Source organism: Fusarium solani, assembly GCF_023522795.1.
Source record: "Fusarium solani strain SB1 chromosome Unknown bctg00000007, whole genome shotgun sequence".
Classification (NCBI taxonomy): Eukaryota; Fungi; Ascomycota; class Sordariomycetes; order Hypocreales; family Nectriaceae; genus Fusarium; species Fusarium solani.
In genome coordinates, this window is record NW_027072150.1 from 1,393,690 (window position 1) to 1,410,435 (window position 16,746).

The 16,746-nt window shown below is 51.3% G+C and overlaps 7 protein-coding genes across 7 annotated transcripts; 2 read left to right on the forward strand and 5 right to left on the reverse strand.

The window, feature by feature from the left end:
• Window positions 1–133: 133 nt before the first annotated feature.
• On the reverse strand, window positions 134–4,518 carry MRS44_011308 (uncharacterized protein; the record flags this gene model as incomplete). Its single annotated transcript, XM_065619689.1, has 5 exons — window positions 134–1,240; window positions 1,304–1,999; window positions 3,092–3,550; window positions 3,595–4,282; window positions 4,337–4,518. 5 exons carry the CDS (start codon window positions 4,516–4,518, stop codon window positions 134–136), a joined length of 3,132 nt encoding a protein of 1,043 aa, XP_065475761.1.
• A 1,066-nt stretch (window positions 4,519–5,584) lies between these two features.
• MRS44_011309 (uncharacterized protein) lies at window positions 5,585–6,313 on the forward strand (the record flags this gene model as incomplete). The annotated part of the gene is made up of 1 exon (XM_046273695.1): window positions 5,585–6,313. The coding sequence occupies one exon, from the start codon at window positions 5,585–5,587 to the stop codon at window positions 6,311–6,313; it is 729 nt and encodes a 242-aa protein (XP_046134988.1).
• A 339-nt stretch (window positions 6,314–6,652) lies between these two features.
• On the forward strand, window positions 6,653–7,639 carry MRS44_011310 (uncharacterized protein; the record flags this gene model as incomplete). The annotated part of the gene is made up of 1 exon (XM_046270738.1): window positions 6,653–7,639. The coding sequence occupies one exon, from the start codon at window positions 6,653–6,655 to the stop codon at window positions 7,637–7,639; it is 987 nt and encodes a 328-aa protein (XP_046134987.1).
• A 284-nt stretch (window positions 7,640–7,923) lies between these two features.
• Window positions 7,924–9,680, reverse strand: MRS44_011311 (uncharacterized protein; the record flags this gene model as incomplete). Its single annotated transcript, XM_046279412.2, has 3 exons — window positions 7,924–8,670; window positions 8,723–8,906; window positions 8,959–9,680. 3 exons carry the CDS (start codon window positions 9,678–9,680, stop codon window positions 7,924–7,926), a joined length of 1,653 nt encoding a protein of 550 aa, XP_046134986.2.
• Window positions 9,681–10,512: 832 nt separating this feature from the next.
• On the reverse strand, window positions 10,513–11,767 carry MRS44_011312 (uncharacterized protein; the record flags this gene model as incomplete). Its single annotated transcript, XM_046278415.1, has 4 exons — window positions 10,513–10,580; window positions 10,634–11,365; window positions 11,419–11,676; window positions 11,737–11,767. The coding sequence occupies 4 exons, from the start codon at window positions 11,765–11,767 to the stop codon at window positions 10,513–10,515; spliced, it is 1,089 nt and encodes a 362-aa protein (XP_046134985.1).
• An 828-nt stretch (window positions 11,768–12,595) lies between these two features.
• On the reverse strand, window positions 12,596–14,385 carry MRS44_011313 (uncharacterized protein; the record flags this gene model as incomplete). The annotated part of the gene is made up of 4 exons (XM_065619690.1): window positions 12,596–12,612; window positions 12,663–12,766; window positions 12,823–12,974; window positions 13,105–14,385. The coding sequence occupies 4 exons, from the start codon at window positions 14,383–14,385 to the stop codon at window positions 12,596–12,598; spliced, it is 1,554 nt and encodes a 517-aa protein (XP_065475762.1).
• Window positions 14,386–15,032: 647 nt separating this feature from the next.
• On the reverse strand, window positions 15,033–16,423 carry MRS44_011314 (uncharacterized protein; the record flags this gene model as incomplete). The annotated part of the gene is made up of 2 exons (XM_046278414.1): window positions 15,033–16,348; window positions 16,405–16,423. The coding sequence occupies 2 exons, from the start codon at window positions 16,421–16,423 to the stop codon at window positions 15,033–15,035; spliced, it is 1,335 nt and encodes a 444-aa protein (XP_046134983.1).
• Window positions 16,424–16,746: the final 323 nt, after the last annotated feature.

A 16,746-nucleotide genomic window follows, 5' to 3' on the forward strand; every position in this document is an offset into this window, starting at 1 on the left:
ACCGAGACAGCGACTGTATGGTAAAGCTCAAGTCTTACTCAACCCGTGCCTCTGAATGCTACATGTAGTTGCATGCTTCGTTCATGTATTGTCACTAACACGCCTCTCAAGGGCATTCGTTCAGCTCACTATATCAAGCTTGGCTGATATCACATCCAAACGTCTTCCTCAGGAACGTGATACAATCATCCATACGCTGTGTCAAAGGCACTGCCTTGCGCGGCGCAGCAGGATTCGCAGGGTCTCGCTCGAGCGCCATGGGCCACCGTCCGCAAAACATCCACTCCAGCTCTGGTAAAACAGCCGCATACTTTTCGGCATGGCTCAGCATGCGGTTTCGATGGGCCCTGGTCCACTGTCGAATCTCTTCATCAAAGGAATCTGTGTCGTCGAGCGCAGCCACCTCCAAGTCCTCTTCAATGTCAAGCTCCGGTCGGAGCTGAGCGTCCCGAATCTCTGCGTCCGAGACAGCGTATGCTTCGTAATAAGCATCGCATTCACGTTCACCCTCGGGTAGGGCGACTGGGTAGGTGTCGCGGGACAGTGCCAGCCTTTTGAGCTTTTGTAGCTTGCCCAAGGAAGCAAGTAGTTTAGGGTGCTTCACGGCCCATTGAGCTTCCTGTCTCGGCCCGATGCCGACGGAGAGGCTCAGTTGCTCGAGAGAAGTCAGGTTTTCGAGTGCCAAGAGCGCCCGTTTGGGAATGCGCAGATTGTGCGGAATATCATCGTCATCATCTAGATCAGTGCCTCCACCCCAAGCCAACGAGAGAGAGCGAAGGTGGCTGAAGCTATGGCCAGCAAGGGCCGGAATGATGTGGCGATCCAGGTGTGCTTGTCTGCCATTTGCCCACTCTGCCTCATGAATATAGAGTTTCTTGACATGCTGGTGCCGTACGATGAAATCCACAATCAGTTCGCAAAGCTGACTCTCAGATGGCAACCTGGGAATGGCAAAGGCTTCAAGGTGTGGGAAATGTCGGTGGCGAAGGTCCTCGGCCGCATCCTCTATCGTGATTTCGCCAGATAACTGGATAGATCGAAGAAGCGGAGAGAATACTGATGAAAATTCGACGTTCTCGAGTTGGACATACTCGAGATGTAACTCTCGCAGACGGGGAAACGATACGGGATCATTGCCGAACGACATGCAATGACTTTCGCCCCAGCCGATTGAGCCATCGTAACTCCACCTCAGGGACTCAAGGGTTGGCGAGCAAGGTCGGAAAAGCGTCTCGAAAAACTTGGACATTTAGGCCACCACATCGGCTTTCGGCGGCCGTGTCTCGCCCAAGCTCAAATATACTTCGCTCCTAGCGAGCTCGAGGTCCAGGGATCGGATCGGCCACGTCAGAGGCACTAGCGGCGGCTCCAGGGACCCGGGTGGTCCATTCACCACAGTTTTGCTTAGCTTGACGTGCCGGGCCTTCGAATGGGTTATCAGTTGGAAGAAGGCCGTGTCCAGAGCAAGGGGATAAATCCAGATGAGGGCTTCAAGGTTGGGCATTGCCGAGATACCATGGGCCAAGGCATTTCGAAGCCCAATGTACGTTTGGATGCCCTCCTCAGAAAATGTTGGGCTGTCCACAGCCCAGAGCACGTCGTCGAAATCCCTGGATGGATGGGCCGCAAAGGTGGCCCTTCGTACGCAAGCAGAAATCGAGGGCTTGGTGACTGGAGTCCCGGCTTCCTTCACCAAGTGGGCAAAGAGCCCCTTGGACCGGGCACTGTAGTCGAAGGTGACTTCGGCGAATTGAGAGGTGCGGGCAAGCTGCCGGCAGTCACTGTTGACGAGGGCAAGATTTGCCAGAGCTGACTTGCTGTCGCCTAATAGGTCGATAATTTCGGCCAGAATCTCGGCGGGCATCTGAAGCAGGCTGCTTTGAGAGGCGCGTTCCTGGCCTCCAATGACTACATCGAGCAGAAGGGCCCGTTTCTTGTCTCGCTCATTGCCATATTCATCCACTGGGTCGTGTCGTGTGGGGTGAGAGAAGATTGATACCTAAGGTCTCAGCCAGCAAGTGGTCAGTTTGCTAGGTAGCAGCATTCCTCCAAGAAAAGCATAGGCTGATGTTAAGATACTAGCAGCGCACCGCAATGTCACGTCAGAGCCGAGGCGTCCTAGAGTAGCAATGTGTTTGACAAATGGGAATTGTAGCTATCCGCCCAAATTAATTTATCCTTGGAAACCCTCAACGCCGCTCTAGGGTACTGTATGTCTTAGACTGCACGAAGGCATTGGTCGGGCACTCGACAGGGATTGATGGCGACGAGCGGATGTTAGTAGCCACTTGAGTTTTGGTGGCAACTTCACGCAAGAACAGGTAGTGTTGATCATGGCATAACATGGCCATAGCTCTAAGAACTCAACTCCCCAAGAGAAGAGTGAGAACGAGAGGACGCTGCCGTCGGCAACAGGTGGGAGTTGGCGTCAGAAGGAAGAAGTGGTTATCTTAGTTACTTTCGACGAGACAGGGCAGGCATTTGACTTGATCAGATAATTTCTCACAATTAATCAGCTTTGCTGGTGTGGTTCGTCGACGAGGTGTGTCAGAGTTACACAGCTGGCAACTCCATAGATTATTGTCTGCAATGATGACAAGAAGCCATCAGCCACGACAGCAAAAAACACAGTTATTAATACATGACGGTATCAAAACCCAATACCGTATAACACCGTAAAACTCCATAGATTAGGCTCCGAAACGAGGTCAAGGCTAAGCCATCCAGTTCTCGACCAATTTCGCATCCGCTGTCAGCCGTTCACTAGTTCCATGCGGGTCTTATTAGACACGGAGCAAACATCATCTACAGAGTACATACTACTGCAGCCGTCGAGAACAGGCTCCGTAGAGTGAAAGCCGCCAGCAACATGCTGAACAGTAACCAGAGCAGAAGTCAGGCCAAACCGTGTTGCCAGTGGCCACCATGTCAAGGGCCAAAGAATGACAGAATAGCAATGCTAAATGATGTTCTGTATCTCTTGCATAAGGTGACTCTTTGAGCTCATATCTAAAGAATGACTTGACATACGTGGGAGTACTACTCTTAGGCAAAGATATCAAGCTCGGGACCATGTCCAAAGGTCACCCACAGAGATGCCGTGCATTGGTCCATACGCACAGTCAACGGCAACGCCTTTGGTGGTGCCATCGGGTTCCCCAGCTCTCTCATAATACATCTCAACATCAAAGCCAGGCTCAGGTATAGGGTATGTATCTTGGACAATTGCCAGCTTTCTGAGCCTCTTCAGATTACCAAGGCAGCCGCGTAGCTCGTCGTGGTCGACAAGCCATTGGGATTTGTAGCCGTCGGTCAAGCCAGCGGAGAGAGCCAGCTGTTCGAGGGACACGAGCCGTCCGATTGCCCTGAGTGCTGTCCTGGGGACGCGAGCATCGTGCGGGAGCATCTCGGTGTCATCGCTACCCTCTCCCAATGCCAGAGACAGGGTGCGTAGGTTGCTGAAGCTGTGGTTCTCGAGCACGGGTATGATGTAGCGATCCAAGTGCGCCTCATCGTCACGGGCCTCTTGGTGTTCGTGAATACAGAGCCTCTGGACATGTGTATGTTGGGCCAGGAATTCCGCAACATTTCGACACGGAGCAGGCTCAAGTGGTAAACAGGGACGATGAAACTCTCGAGGTCCCGGAGAGGCCCGTGAGCAAGTCGGCGGGCATCGAGGCGATCCCAGACTGGCCCGGATATTTTAAGGGACCGTAGAGGAGAGGAGAGGAGCGTAGAAAGACCGGCATTGTCGGGATCAACATCCTCAAGCTGCAGGTCCCGCAGACGTGGGAACGACAGGAGGTTGCTGCCGAGCGACAAGGGGCCCATGGGACCAGGAGAGTCGTCTGAGTCAGCCCACCTCAGCGACTCGAGGGCTGGCGAGCAAAGCCGGAAGAGCGACGAATAAAAATTGGACATGAGTTGGTTCGAATCAGAGCCAGCTGGGATCGAGTATGAGGATGACAAGGTAACGTTGAGATGTAGAGACCGGAGCAGCCAAGTCGTAGGTGTCAGCGGCGGCTCCAGGGACCAGGGCTCGTCGATAAACGTCTTGCCAAGCTTAAGGTGCTGGACCTTGGAACGGGATATCTGTTGGAAGAAGTTGCTGTCAAGTGAAAAAGGGTCGGCCCAAACGAGAATGTCAATGTTGGGCATGAGGGAAATAGCCTTGGCGGCCAAAGATCGGTTTTCCACATAGAGTTGGTTGGCCTCCTGTCTCAATCGTTGTCGCTCCTCCTTAACATCCACAGACGCGCCTTCACCATAGAGGTCGAACAGCCTGCGGTGGTGTCATGACGTTGGGTGGGAAGGTCAGGTAGCTGATTCTTCGCACGCAGGTGGCAATCGAAGGTTTCTGCTGCGGCGTGGCAGCTTCCAATGCCATCTCGGATAAGAATCGTCGGTCGCGGTCGCTGTAGCGGGAGGTGATCTCAGCGAACTGACAGCAACGGGCGAGCTGTTGGCAGATAAGAACGCCGATGCCTCCCAGTTCCAGCACGGCTCCGAACTCAGCATTCAGGCTTGGCTAGCGATACTCGGCGTTGGCTTCGGTTGCATCTCGTATGGTCTTAATGAGGCTTACTTGCACTTCTTCGACGCCTGGTGCAGTCACTTGGCGAGACAAGAGGAGGGTATCATACACAGTCCCTACCGCCATGATCCTGAACACCCGTGGCACGGGGAATGCTTCGTCCGGACTCGCAGTACGGCAACTTAAAAACCGACATTACTATAGTAGCTGTCGAGTTCGCCAAAATAGTCGAGGATCAGCCTAAGGCGAAAGAGTATAATGACACCATAGCCTATCTGAAGCCCTGGGCGGCGGCATTTGTCTTAGACGAGAACACGTCTAGGGTAGAAGGTATTTCTGCGATTGTTCGCATGTTAATGACTGGCGCCGAGTACATGGTGAAGTGGGAGACAGCGGGCTAGCCAAAGCACCCTTACGTCGTGATGCAGAGAATGAAGGCTGAATCTAGAAATAAGAAAGATGCAAAGCCGATACAGACGTCGACATTCCCTCTCACCTACACTAGTTATGAGACCCATTACGATTCGGGTGAAGGAGCAGTCTTTGTTATGCTTCGGGGCATTGTCTTGACTGCCTCACAGCGACTGCGTGTTTCAGTTGTATGTGAAAGGACTGGTTGACGGTGTTCACAATAGAATCCTTTGTTACGGCTCCAGCCGATGTTCATCATGTAGGCCTGGCTTTGATTTTGAAAAGGAAAAAAAAAACTCATAAAAAACGCAAGTCGAGAAGAGAATTCATGCCAAAAGTTTCGAGAGAGATCATATTTCAGGCATCAGAACGGGAAGTCTATCGGACAGAGACTTACAGAGACATCACAGCGTTATTGCCTCAACAAAACTTTCTTGTATTAACAAATCTTTGTTGATGGGCAACCAAGTTTCGGTTGGGAAATGAAAGCATTGATATTCTTACTTTGTTCTTTTTCTTTGTCCTCGATACCATAGTTCCAAGCCTTCTACCCTCACACTTCTTACTTATACCTTGTTACCCAATCCATTCTTGTCTTGCTTGTTCGAGTACCATTAGACAACCAACACCAACATTACCATGATCACAAGTCCTGATTTTTCGATCCGACACTACCTGCCGGATGATGCTGCGGGTGCATCTCAGCCACAGCCTCCACCGGCCACTTCTTCACAACAACACATCGCAGAGGCAACGGAGCAACATGAGGAGCGCGAAAGCATCGACTCGACATCCAGCTCGAGGAGAAACTCCATTCAAGGCCATTTAGAGCGCCTCAGGTGCCGTACAGACTTCATGATTTCGAGAGAGTCAGTAATTGACCCGATCGAAATGCATTACGACCAGGCATCGCCGAAAGAGCCTGTGTGGGATTGGTTTGCCATGGACAACGTCTTTCATCGACCAGCACCAAGCTCCCGCGGAGATTTCAAACATTTGGTTCGTCCCTTGTCTCCAAAGTCTCAACCTAATCGGGAACAACTGGAGCTGGAGCGAGTCGTGAGGGCATATGAGAATCGACTCCAACCGGCGCCAGTTGAAGTCAGATACACACCACCAACCAGCTCAATCACCACCCCTGCCTATCTTCAGCCATCTGCCCCCGTTCCTGACCGCCAACCCACAAAGGATGGAGTGGACAAAAACGGGACCCCGTATGTCTGCCCTCCTCCCCAGACTCAGTCTCCCAAACGGAAATCTTCGAGGGAAGCGGACGGAGCGGATAGGGATGACAGACACAAGAGAGCTAGACGCAATGAGCCTCTAACGCCTATCAGTCGTAAAATGATACCACGGCTCGATGACTGATTAATCGATTACCTGTTCATGTGGGATGAGCGTCTGCAGATGTGGGATCACCGAGGGCCGATGTGGGATTGCCGCCTGTCGATGGGGCGTTATGTGGGAGAAACAATGCCAAAGGCTGCCAGGGATAATGAAGTTTGTTCGGACCGGGGAGTAGACGGGCCCGGTAGAAGGGACTTAAGCTCTTAAAGCCGAAAAGGTTTATCTAGTCCCATCTCGAAGACGAAATATAAGGGCAAACTGATGAAGCCAGTTCTTGCCCATTCACACATTTTCACACATCAATTTCTCACCTTTGGCTTTACCTTCTCTACTGAAGGAGTACTTTCTCTCTCATAAATCATGGCAACACGTTATTATTCGGTCCATCGTTCTCCAAATGGCCCTGGAGATGGTCGCCCCACTGCCAAGCAGATCATCCAGGATGAAGGCTTGGAAGGGCGACTGGACGGGAAGTCTGTCCTCATTACCGGGTGTTCCTCAGGGATTGGGGTTGAAACTGCTCGGGCACTCTTCCTAGCCGGGGCAACGCTCTACCTCACCGCACGAAACTTGGACAAGGCGAAGAAAGCTCTCGGCGACCTAGTCAATAGCAACCGTGTCCACCTCCTGGAACTTGCTCTAGACTCTCTCTCGAGCGTTCGGGCCTGTGCATCTGAGTATCTCTCCAAGAGTAACACTCTTGACATCCTTATTTGCAATGCAGGAGTCATGGCCACTCCTGAAGGCCGTACCAAAGACGGATTCGAGACACAACTAGGCACGAATCATCTTGGACATTTTCTTCTCTTCAATCTCCTCCAACCCGCACTCTTAGCGGCAGCAAGTCAGGGGCAGAGTTCCAGAGTTGTCGTACTGTCCTCAGCTGCTCACCGTTGGGGCGAGTTTGACCCGAGCAATGTGAACTTTGAGGGCAACTATGATCCCATGGTAGCATACGGAGCAAGCAAAACGGCAAACTTATGGATGGCGAATGAGATTGAAAGGCGGTACGGCGCTCTGGGCATCCACGCATGGAGTGTTCATCCTGGCTTCATCCAGACCGACCTTGGACGGCACATGTCTAGGGATCAACAGGAGGCAACCATGTCTGATCCCTATCTTGCGTCCATCCTGAAGAATCCCGAGCAGGGGGCTGCTACGAGCGTATGGGCTGCAGTAGCTTCAGCATTGGACGGGAAAGGTGGCAAATATCTCGAGGATTGCAGTATTGCAGAGGCTTGGGATCCTTCTACCCCACAATCGATCCCTGGCTATGGATCTCATGCTTACGATGTCGAGAAAGCTATCAAGTGCTGGGGGAAATCAGTAGAGCTAGTTGGGATTTAGGGTCATAGTCGATGCCTATTAGACACGCTGTGCTCAATTCAACACTATTCTCAGCAGCGGATAAGAGCCCACATAGAAACATTAATTGGAAACGAACTGTTTAAATACCATATTTAATCCACAAGCTCATTAATGTCACTAACTACTCCTGATGAACCCGACTCAATGTGACAACACCCAAAAGTAGAACGCAGAGTCCTCCTACAAACCACTCAGGTGCCATCGCCAAGCCCATTCCTCCTGATTGGTGATCTTGGCTGCGTCGGTTCCTGCTTTCAAGTAAGCTACTTGAGGTCGTCAAAGTCAATGTCGTTGTCAGCCAACCGGTCCTCAAGCTTGTTGATCTTCCTGTCTGCCTTGACCAACAAATCCCTGAGCCTCTCGAGGTCCCCTTCCCTGTCCTCGAGCTTGGTCTCGGTTCTCTTGAGCTTCTTATTGGCGCTGTCGAGATTAAGCTGGGTCTTCTTGAGAGTTTCCTGAGTATCGACGAGCTCAGATTGGGTTTTGGCGAGCTGGGCCTGAAGAGCGGTCTTCTCGTCCGTCAGAGTCTTGTTCTCCTGGGTAAGATCGGCGTTCTTCTTTTCCAAAGCGTCGTTGAGGTCCTTCTGAACCTTCAAGGAGTTCTCAAGCTCCACCTTCTGGGCCTCTAGGACCACAACACTCTCCTGCAGGGTGGTGATCTGAGAGAGAAGAGTCTTCTTCTCAACCAGAAGAGCAGCCAAGTTGTTCTCCAGCTGGGTAATCTTGGCCAGCAAATCAGCGAGCTCCTTACGGATCTCATCGAGAAGCTTGTCATCCTTGATGTTCTCGTTCTCAAGGTCCTGGATTCTCTTCCTGAGCTCCTCCTCCTTCTTCTTGGCGTCAGCCTTGGCCGCATCGAGCTGTCTCTGGAGCTCATCCGCCTTGGAGTTGGCGAGTCGGAGAGCGTCGGTGAGCTTCTTGATTTGCTCCTTGAGATTAATGTTCTCCTTCTGGAGAGCCTCAACCAGGTGGACCTGAACATGGTAGTCGGCGTCTAGAGCGGCGAAGTGCTGGATATGGTTAGTGGATGCGCAAGACAGAGGGCTTGGTACGGTTACTTACATCCTGTGCATATCTGGCAAGGTAGCCAGCTTGGTCGAGAAAGGCGGCAGTGTGCTCCAAAGTGTCGAGCAGCTTAGGGGGGAACGGAAGGGGGGTCAGGAGGCGGCGAAGCGAAGGCTGGGCCTGGGGAAGGTGAATCTCAACCTCCTCCTTCTTGCCAGGAGTCCCAGGGGGGTCAAAGGAGCTGTAGTGAAGGTTATCAGCGTTGTAGACGAAGCGTTTAAGACGTAACTTACTGGCTGTCGCGGCTCTCTCGCTCAATCTTGGCGGAAAGGTTCAGAGTAGCCACATCATATTCTTGGCCACTTCCATATCTCAGACGAGCTGCAAGTGACTCGTTCTTATCGTTCCAGGTGCATGTGAGGGTGTAGTAGTCGGTGAAGCTGAACTGGTAGTTTCCACAGCCAGGCTTGCTCAGCGCCTTTTGAACACAATTGCGGAAGGACGGAGCTTTGGGCTCTCCGTTGGCGTTCTTCGTCCACTGCCAGAGGGAGAGGATGGGCTTGCCGTCACCGAAGCCGTCGGGAGCGATAAAGATGGCCGGCTCGTTGCTCGCATACTGGATATAGTTGAACTTGCCAGTCCAGATGCGGGCATCACCAGTGTCCTGCTCGCCCTTAGACTCCCAGACGCCGTCGGCAGTCATGGTGCTCTTGTCCTTCTGGGGGTTGGACATGGTGATGCTGATCTTGCTGTAGGTCTGCTGAGTGGTGATCTTCCATGTGTAGTAGGCGCCCTTGAGGACGAAGGAATCATCGCCGCATGAAGTCTTTGTCAGGTTCGAGACGACGAGGGTTTGGAACCAGTTGTACTTCTTCCTTCCCTGGGCGTCTACAGTCCATTGAGAGAAGATGTAAGCAGTGTCGCCGTCACGGGCAAAGCCATTGGGCAAGACGACCGCCAAGGTCTCGTCCTGGCCGTAGTTGAACCACTGAAGCTTTCCCTGGTAGACGAACATGGTGATTAAGAAGTGGGAGTTGTTGTAAGAGTACAAGTGTTGTTTGAAGAGGAGAGGAAGTTGTTGTTGTTGGGATTGAAGAGTCTTGAACAAGGCATGTTGAGAGCTCTTATATGGGCCAGAGCTCGGCTACTGCTTCTCACAGAATGCTTCGCCTGAAGACTAGTTTGTGGATACAAGATACACATGGGCTATCAGCGAAACTAGTCAAAATGGTAGCTCGCTGCTAGTTTTCTGCGTGTCTTTGCTATGCATGAGCTGAACCGAGTGATGATAGTCCAAAGGGGGATGGACAGACAAAAGCGTCGTACGATTACTAGTATCGGGTCTGAGGCGAAAGCCAAGAAGGTCCATTTCGGCAATTGAGAGGCACTTAACGTAGCTGAGATGGAGCTTTGGCGGTTTTAGCGGGAGCTGAATCTGACAAGCGACTCAAGCCAAGCCGTCAGCAGCACTCAAGAAAGATGCCCGCCCAGTTGAGCTATTCAAGCCAAATATTGGCAGCCGATTCGTCTAGACTATGCAGCTCGCTACGGCCCGAAGCGCCCGCTTACCTGAACGGTTAACGCTCTGGTGCCTGCGGGCAGCTGACGGGGGCTGTGAGGCTGGCTGTGGACGCGACCTGAGACATGCAGCAACATTCCCCGCTTCCTCATTTAGGAGTGGAAGATGAAAGAAATGCAGGGCATAAATCTAGAATGTTCATTGAGCTATCCATTATGCCGGGAGACCAGAGAGTGAAACGGGCTAGCTGCAGATTAGATGGGGTTCTGGTTTCGCATCTACAAGCAACGATGCACTTCCTTTGTGAAAGCATCTATGCACTACACGGCTAGATAAAGCCTTTCAGAATGGCCGCTTCCGCATTCAGAATGGACGACCCGGCAGCACCCAGAACAGCTATTGTACGTCAGAATTCTCGAGTCTCAGTCTTAGGTTTGCGGATGACATACTGTTATGGCTAAGAGCCACAAATTTAAGATCAAATATGCCAGCGTCATCGGCGCGAATTCTTCCGATGCTGACAGTATATCCTCCTTGTAGATTGCGATCCAGTCGTGGTTGTGGCCGGTCCTGCTCCTCAAAGATGTGGAAAGGCGGCTTTGGAGCAGACCAACATCCCAACTTCTCTACATCCGAGACTGAAGATCTCAGTGCTTCTTTGACCTCGGCAACGCTGGGTGGTGGGTGTTTGCTGAAACTGAGGCTCACGCATGCCATGTGGCCGTCTATCACTGGAACTCGATTGCAGCTTGCCGAGACGATCAAGTCCCGCTCGATGAAGCCCGTCTTGTCATCATTCATGGTTCCGAGAATTTTTCTTGCCTCGGATTGCAGCTTGTCCTCTTCCCCTTCGATATATGGGATGATGTTGTCAATGACATCGATAGACGGTACGCCAGGATACCCGGCCCCGGAGATGGCTTGCATCGTAACAACCGAGACAGTAGAAATTGGACCAAATGCTTTTTGAAGGACTGATAGTGGACCGACAAGGCCTATGACGGCGCAATTCGAGTTGCAGACGATGAAGCCCTTGGACTGGTTGGATGCGGATTGTTGATGGGGGATCAGGTCCAGATGTGAAAGGTTGACTGTTGGAACAACTAGAGGCACAAGAGGGTTGCTGCGGTGGTTCTTGGCGTTTGAGAATACGGGAAATCCAGCCTTGAGGAAATCCATTTCTGATAACATTCAGCAGAGTTACGGTACCAGGAGCGTGGACGAGATAGCTCACCAATATCACCAGCAACATCCGAGCCCAGGCCACTAAAGATAATGTCACAATCGCTGAACTGACGGGGCTCACACTCGATTACCAGTATTTCGGCTGCTTCGGGAGACAGCGGAGAGGCCTGCTTCCACTGAACCGCATCCCGATACTTCTTGCCGACGGAACGGGACGAGGCACCTATGGCTTGAAGCTCCAAGTAAGGATGTTGTTCAAGAAGAAGGATAAATCGTTGGCCAACGGAGCCTGTTCCGCCGAGAACACCTAAAAATGTTACGTCAGTACCAGTTTTGCCTATGGCACGTCAGTAAAACCCCAACGTACCACACTTCTTTCTGGAGATTTGATCCACCATGGTGTACAGTTAAGACAACCCGATAAAGGACTGGTAATGACTCAAGACACTCAACGTATGGTATACTAGACCTCCAGTCACTTTAAGATCCAATTATAGTATTCCTTTGAGCCAATGTCCCTGAACCGAGATCATGTATTCCATGGCTGAATCAAACACCGTGGAAACTCGGACTTACCCTACAGACACAATGAAAATCGGGGGACTCGGACACAGACCTGTAATCTATGATAAGCGATAAGCCGGGGTCTGTTCAGACCTGAGTGATATCTCTTATCGATCCCTTATCAAAGTTGCTAGCTGGCGGCGTACGTTATCTCGGTGTTTGAGTTCGCAGGGGTGATAGAACACTGCTGGCGTGTGGCAATCGCCGAACCAGAGAATTTGACGAGACTCCGGCATCTCCGACAACAGCAACCATATTTTTGTTGTTCTTTGACAGGAACTAGATGCCGCTGATTTTCTGGACAGAATGGAAAAGAGGTTAAAAGAAAATACAAAACAAATCAGGTTGGACTTATGCGCCCACCCTCGCTTGAGCTTCACGTTCGTTGTTAGTGTAGTGACATGGCTAAAGAAACGGGGACACATCTGGATTATCCACCCATACCCTTCTCAGACAATCTACAATACGCCTGACAGAAATGTGTATATCCAGGTTAAGAGAAACAACCTTCCAGGCTCCGAGCCAAGTAACAGGAAGAGTATCTAACAATCTAATTCCACATCGAAGCTGAGAAATGTACTGGTATCTCTCTCATTGTCGTCCTCAGCTTTGGTCCCGCCCAGTGCCACAAGGATACGTTTTATCAAGACGGTCAAAGTAAATCAGTAAAGCCAAGGGTCTGTGTGTATTAATAACATATCTCCAAGTACATCAGGTAGATGGCCATACCTTTGATAAAGTCATGCTCTTGCTCTTGATGCGACGGGATCTTCAACACTTGATCATGTATGGTGTTTAATGCAAGATTTGCATCATCAGACCGTACCACCAATCTGCAGCGGAAGGTTAGAAGAGATGAGTGTCTTCAATGAGATGGTTATGCACATACGACACATTGATCTCGCTCGCGCCCTGGCTGACCAGATAGATGTTGATCTTTGCGGCAGCCAGCGTTGACAAGATCTCACTGGCAACGCCGACTTTATTTCGCATCTTGTGCCCAATGACAGAAACAATGGCCATGTCTTTTGTGACGATGACCTGGTAGAGATTAGTTTCGTAGCCACCATAAAGTGCTTGTTTGACTTGCCTTGCCACATTTCTCTAACTCTGTTCTCAGTTGATGAGAGATGTTGTCATTCTCATCAGTCGCTTGGAACGCCACGCTCACATTTCTCTCACTCGTTGAGACAAGGTCGACATTGACGCCCAGCTCCTCAAGTCGCCCAAATACTCCAGACAACAACCCATAGGACTTGGTGTTCCTATTGCAAGCAATGTTGACGAGGATTATGGAATCTTTGACAGTGACAGCAGTAGGTCGGCGGCGTACTTGCTGTGTTCCATGATATCCGTTCTGGAGCATGAAGCTTGCGGTGGGACAAGAGACACTGCTACCAGCTTCGCTGTCCGATGGAGGGGGAGTCACTGGCGCAAGAATCGGTGAGAGTGCTTGCGAAGGATAGATGACAGTTCCCGACCCTGAAGGATTGAACACATTTTTGAGTCTCAAGGGGATGCTGGCATGCCGTATCTGGTCCATCGTGAGCGGGTGGATGACCTCGCTTCCGTAGTACGTCAGTTCGGTGGCCTCGTCTGGAGTGACGGTACAGAGCAGTCTCGCAGAAGATACCTTGCGAGGATCTGCTGTAAAGATTCCATCCACCTCTTTCCAAATCTGTAGCTCGACCGCGTTTACGCCTACAGCGCACATGGCGGCGCAGAGGTCTGAGTAACCCCTGCCCACAGCTTTGAGAAGCGACTCGGGCATGATGCCGAAGAAGCCGCTCAAAACCGGTATCTTGGTGCCGCATGCGTGAATTCTCTTTGCAATCTCGCCGGAAAGGGCACGGTAAAAGTCCGCGCCAAGGTCATTGAGGGCTGATTTTTGATCGAGCAGGCTTCTCCCGAACACAGCCTCGACGACATTGTCCAGCATCACAGCTTCTGCCGGTATGCCTCTTCCGGTGAGAGAAGCAGCCAGAGCGATGCATGCCAGCTTCTCTCCCAGAGCAATGATGCGGTCTCGTGTCTGGGGCGACAAGTCCCTGACCGTCTGCGCTGCGAGGAGAAACGTGCGTAGGTCCTCACAAAGCCCCTGGACAGTAGCTAGAGCAGCTTGGTAGGTACCAGGGGCCGAATCAACGCAATCTGGGTTTTCGGAAAGAGATTGAAGAATATCGGTGTGCTTTTTGAGAATGACATCGACGCATTCGTGCAATTGCCCGCAAGCAGCAGGCCCAGCCTCGGCATGTGAGATGCACTGGATCAACAGACTCGTGGTACCGCTCGCTTTGGAAGAGCCCGAGATAGCGGAGCAGACAATAGCAAGGTTGTAGTCGTGGCAGTAAGAGGGGATAATATGATTGGTGATAGAATCAAGGAGTTTGCCCAAGCTGGTTCCTCCATACTTTTGCACCAGCCAGTGCTTTCCAGTGTCTGGAGTCTCCATGATGGGCGGTACGAGGGCCAAGCAAATTGGAGCAAAAATTAGAGGACCGAAATAACGATCAAGATATGAAAGAGCAAGAGCTCAGTCAATATTGTCACAAGCCAGCTTCCTTTTCCTCGAGACCATGACTGTGACGACAATCAAGTTTGGAGACTAGATCGGGATCTGCGGTTATTACAGTGGCCTAATGGAGACGGCTGTCGGTGTTTGATAAAGGATCTGGGCTGGGGATTGGTTTTCTTCTTCGGAGTTCCGCATTCGTGAGATCACTCTCGGCCATCGCAAATCAGTAAACCGCTTGCGGCGGCATGCTCACGCTTATCATTAACGACGTCCCCGGAAGAGACCGTCGGTCACAACAGCAAAAGACACAATTGTAACATACTCACGCTCCCACACAGGTTCACCCACATATGCATGCATGGTCCTCATCATGGCATACAGATTCCGTGCATGATCCACGATGGTGAAAAAAAGCATGTACTTCAATGAACCGTAGCCTATGAACGCTGATTAAGGTCTTCTGGAGGATACATGAAACTAATGAGATCATACCCAATATGGAATTTTGCTCATGAAGAACTAGACAAGGACATCTCATTCATATATGGCTGCGCTAAGAACCAAGGCCCGAACTATCCTCTCGGCTACCACCATCCATCTGTTTCCCCCACCAAACTTTTCTCAGTTACAGTGTTGTTTTGAGTGCTTTGTGGCACTGAGGCCAAGTCCCACGATGCTACAGATGAGTAGAGATGAGGCAAGACTGTTCTCAATTTGAGCTGGATGAGGCGGTCAAGCTGTTCAAACTCCAACAGAAATCCATCGTGGCCATCTGATGATTCGAGAATCTCAAGTGACGCCTCTGGAAGACAGGCAGCAAGCTTCTCTTGCTGTTCTGGTACGAAGAGCGCGTCTGACTCAACGCTGACAACCAGTGCTCCAGGTGGTATGTTCCCGAGCACCTCCTTCAAAGCACCAGTCTCCAGTTTCGTGGATCGGTTCCGGGTGACATCATGGGAATCCATCTTGTTGGACAGATGCAAGAAACAGTTGGCGTCGAATCTTTTGATGAATTTCTCACCTTGATAGTGGAGGTAGCCCTGCGCTGAAAAGGCTATCTTGTCCTTTCTTCCCTTGATCGCAACATGTTCTTTGTGCTGGTAGTCACCAACGGGCTTTTTGGGCTTGTCTATGTCCAGTTGGTTCGAAGCTGTTGACTTGGTGTGTCTCTGAGGCTTGCGCCCAAAACGGCTGTCGAAGCTGGTGCAAGACCGATACGTCAGCATGGCGATCATCCTGGCCGCAGCCAATCCCGCAGACGGTTGACTCTCTGGCTTAGGCTCGTAGTGTCCATCTTTAAATTTGGGGTCGGCGTAGATGCATTGTCGTTGGGTCTCTGCCCATGATATCCCCCAAGCAGAGTGATCAGCTGCAGTCGCGATAGGTATGATGTTCCGGACGTATCCCTGTGGTGTACATAGTGGCCACTCTAGAGTCGCCATGCCTCCCATAGAGCCTCCAATAACGGCTGCTATCTGACGAACACCTAAGGCATCTAGAACGAGCTTGTGGGCGTGTACGTCATCCCGTATCGTTGTTGATGGGAAATCGGTACCATAGCATCGACCTGTGGCAGGGTTGATGGTGACGGGCGATGCACTTCCGTAAGGGGATCCAAGAACATTGCCGCAAAAGATGAAGCAGTATCGTGGATCAAGAGCCTTTCCGGGCCCGATCAGTGGATTCCACCAGTCAGAGACATCGCTGCTGCCAGTCAAGGCATGGCAGACGACCAAGGCGTTGTCGCCGTCTTTGTTGAGCGATCCCCAGGTTCGGTATGCGATCGGGCAGTTGTTCAGACTTTGGCCGGTTTCGAGTTCGAGACGAGGAATCAGGGCATATTTTTGATGGTTGATGAGCTTGGCATAGTAGTTGTTGGTATGTGGGTTGCTGTCGAGCACTTGTGATGGTCAGAACTGGAGGGTAAGATGCAGCATTCCGCCGACGATTACTTACAGATAGCTTTCGAAGCCATGGCAAATACTCGAAGTTGATGAATATCTAAACGTGGAATTGTTGGATCAAAAAAATGTCAGTTGGCGACGAGACTTCGAGATCCGATCGGCACGGTAGAAAGAAATGGAGACACTGATGTTGAGTTTTGGGCTGTCAACAACGGTATATTCCCCCGTAAATCCTGGGCCGACATCGATCTTTATCTCGGCGTTTGCTGCGAACTGGTGCTTCCATTCGGTGTTTGAACTTTGTGGGGGCCACGGCAACCAGGGCATGTTATCAGAGGCCGAAGCTGACGTGCTTGTCTTGTTTCTTTTGCTCGCTTTCCGCCACCATCTTCTA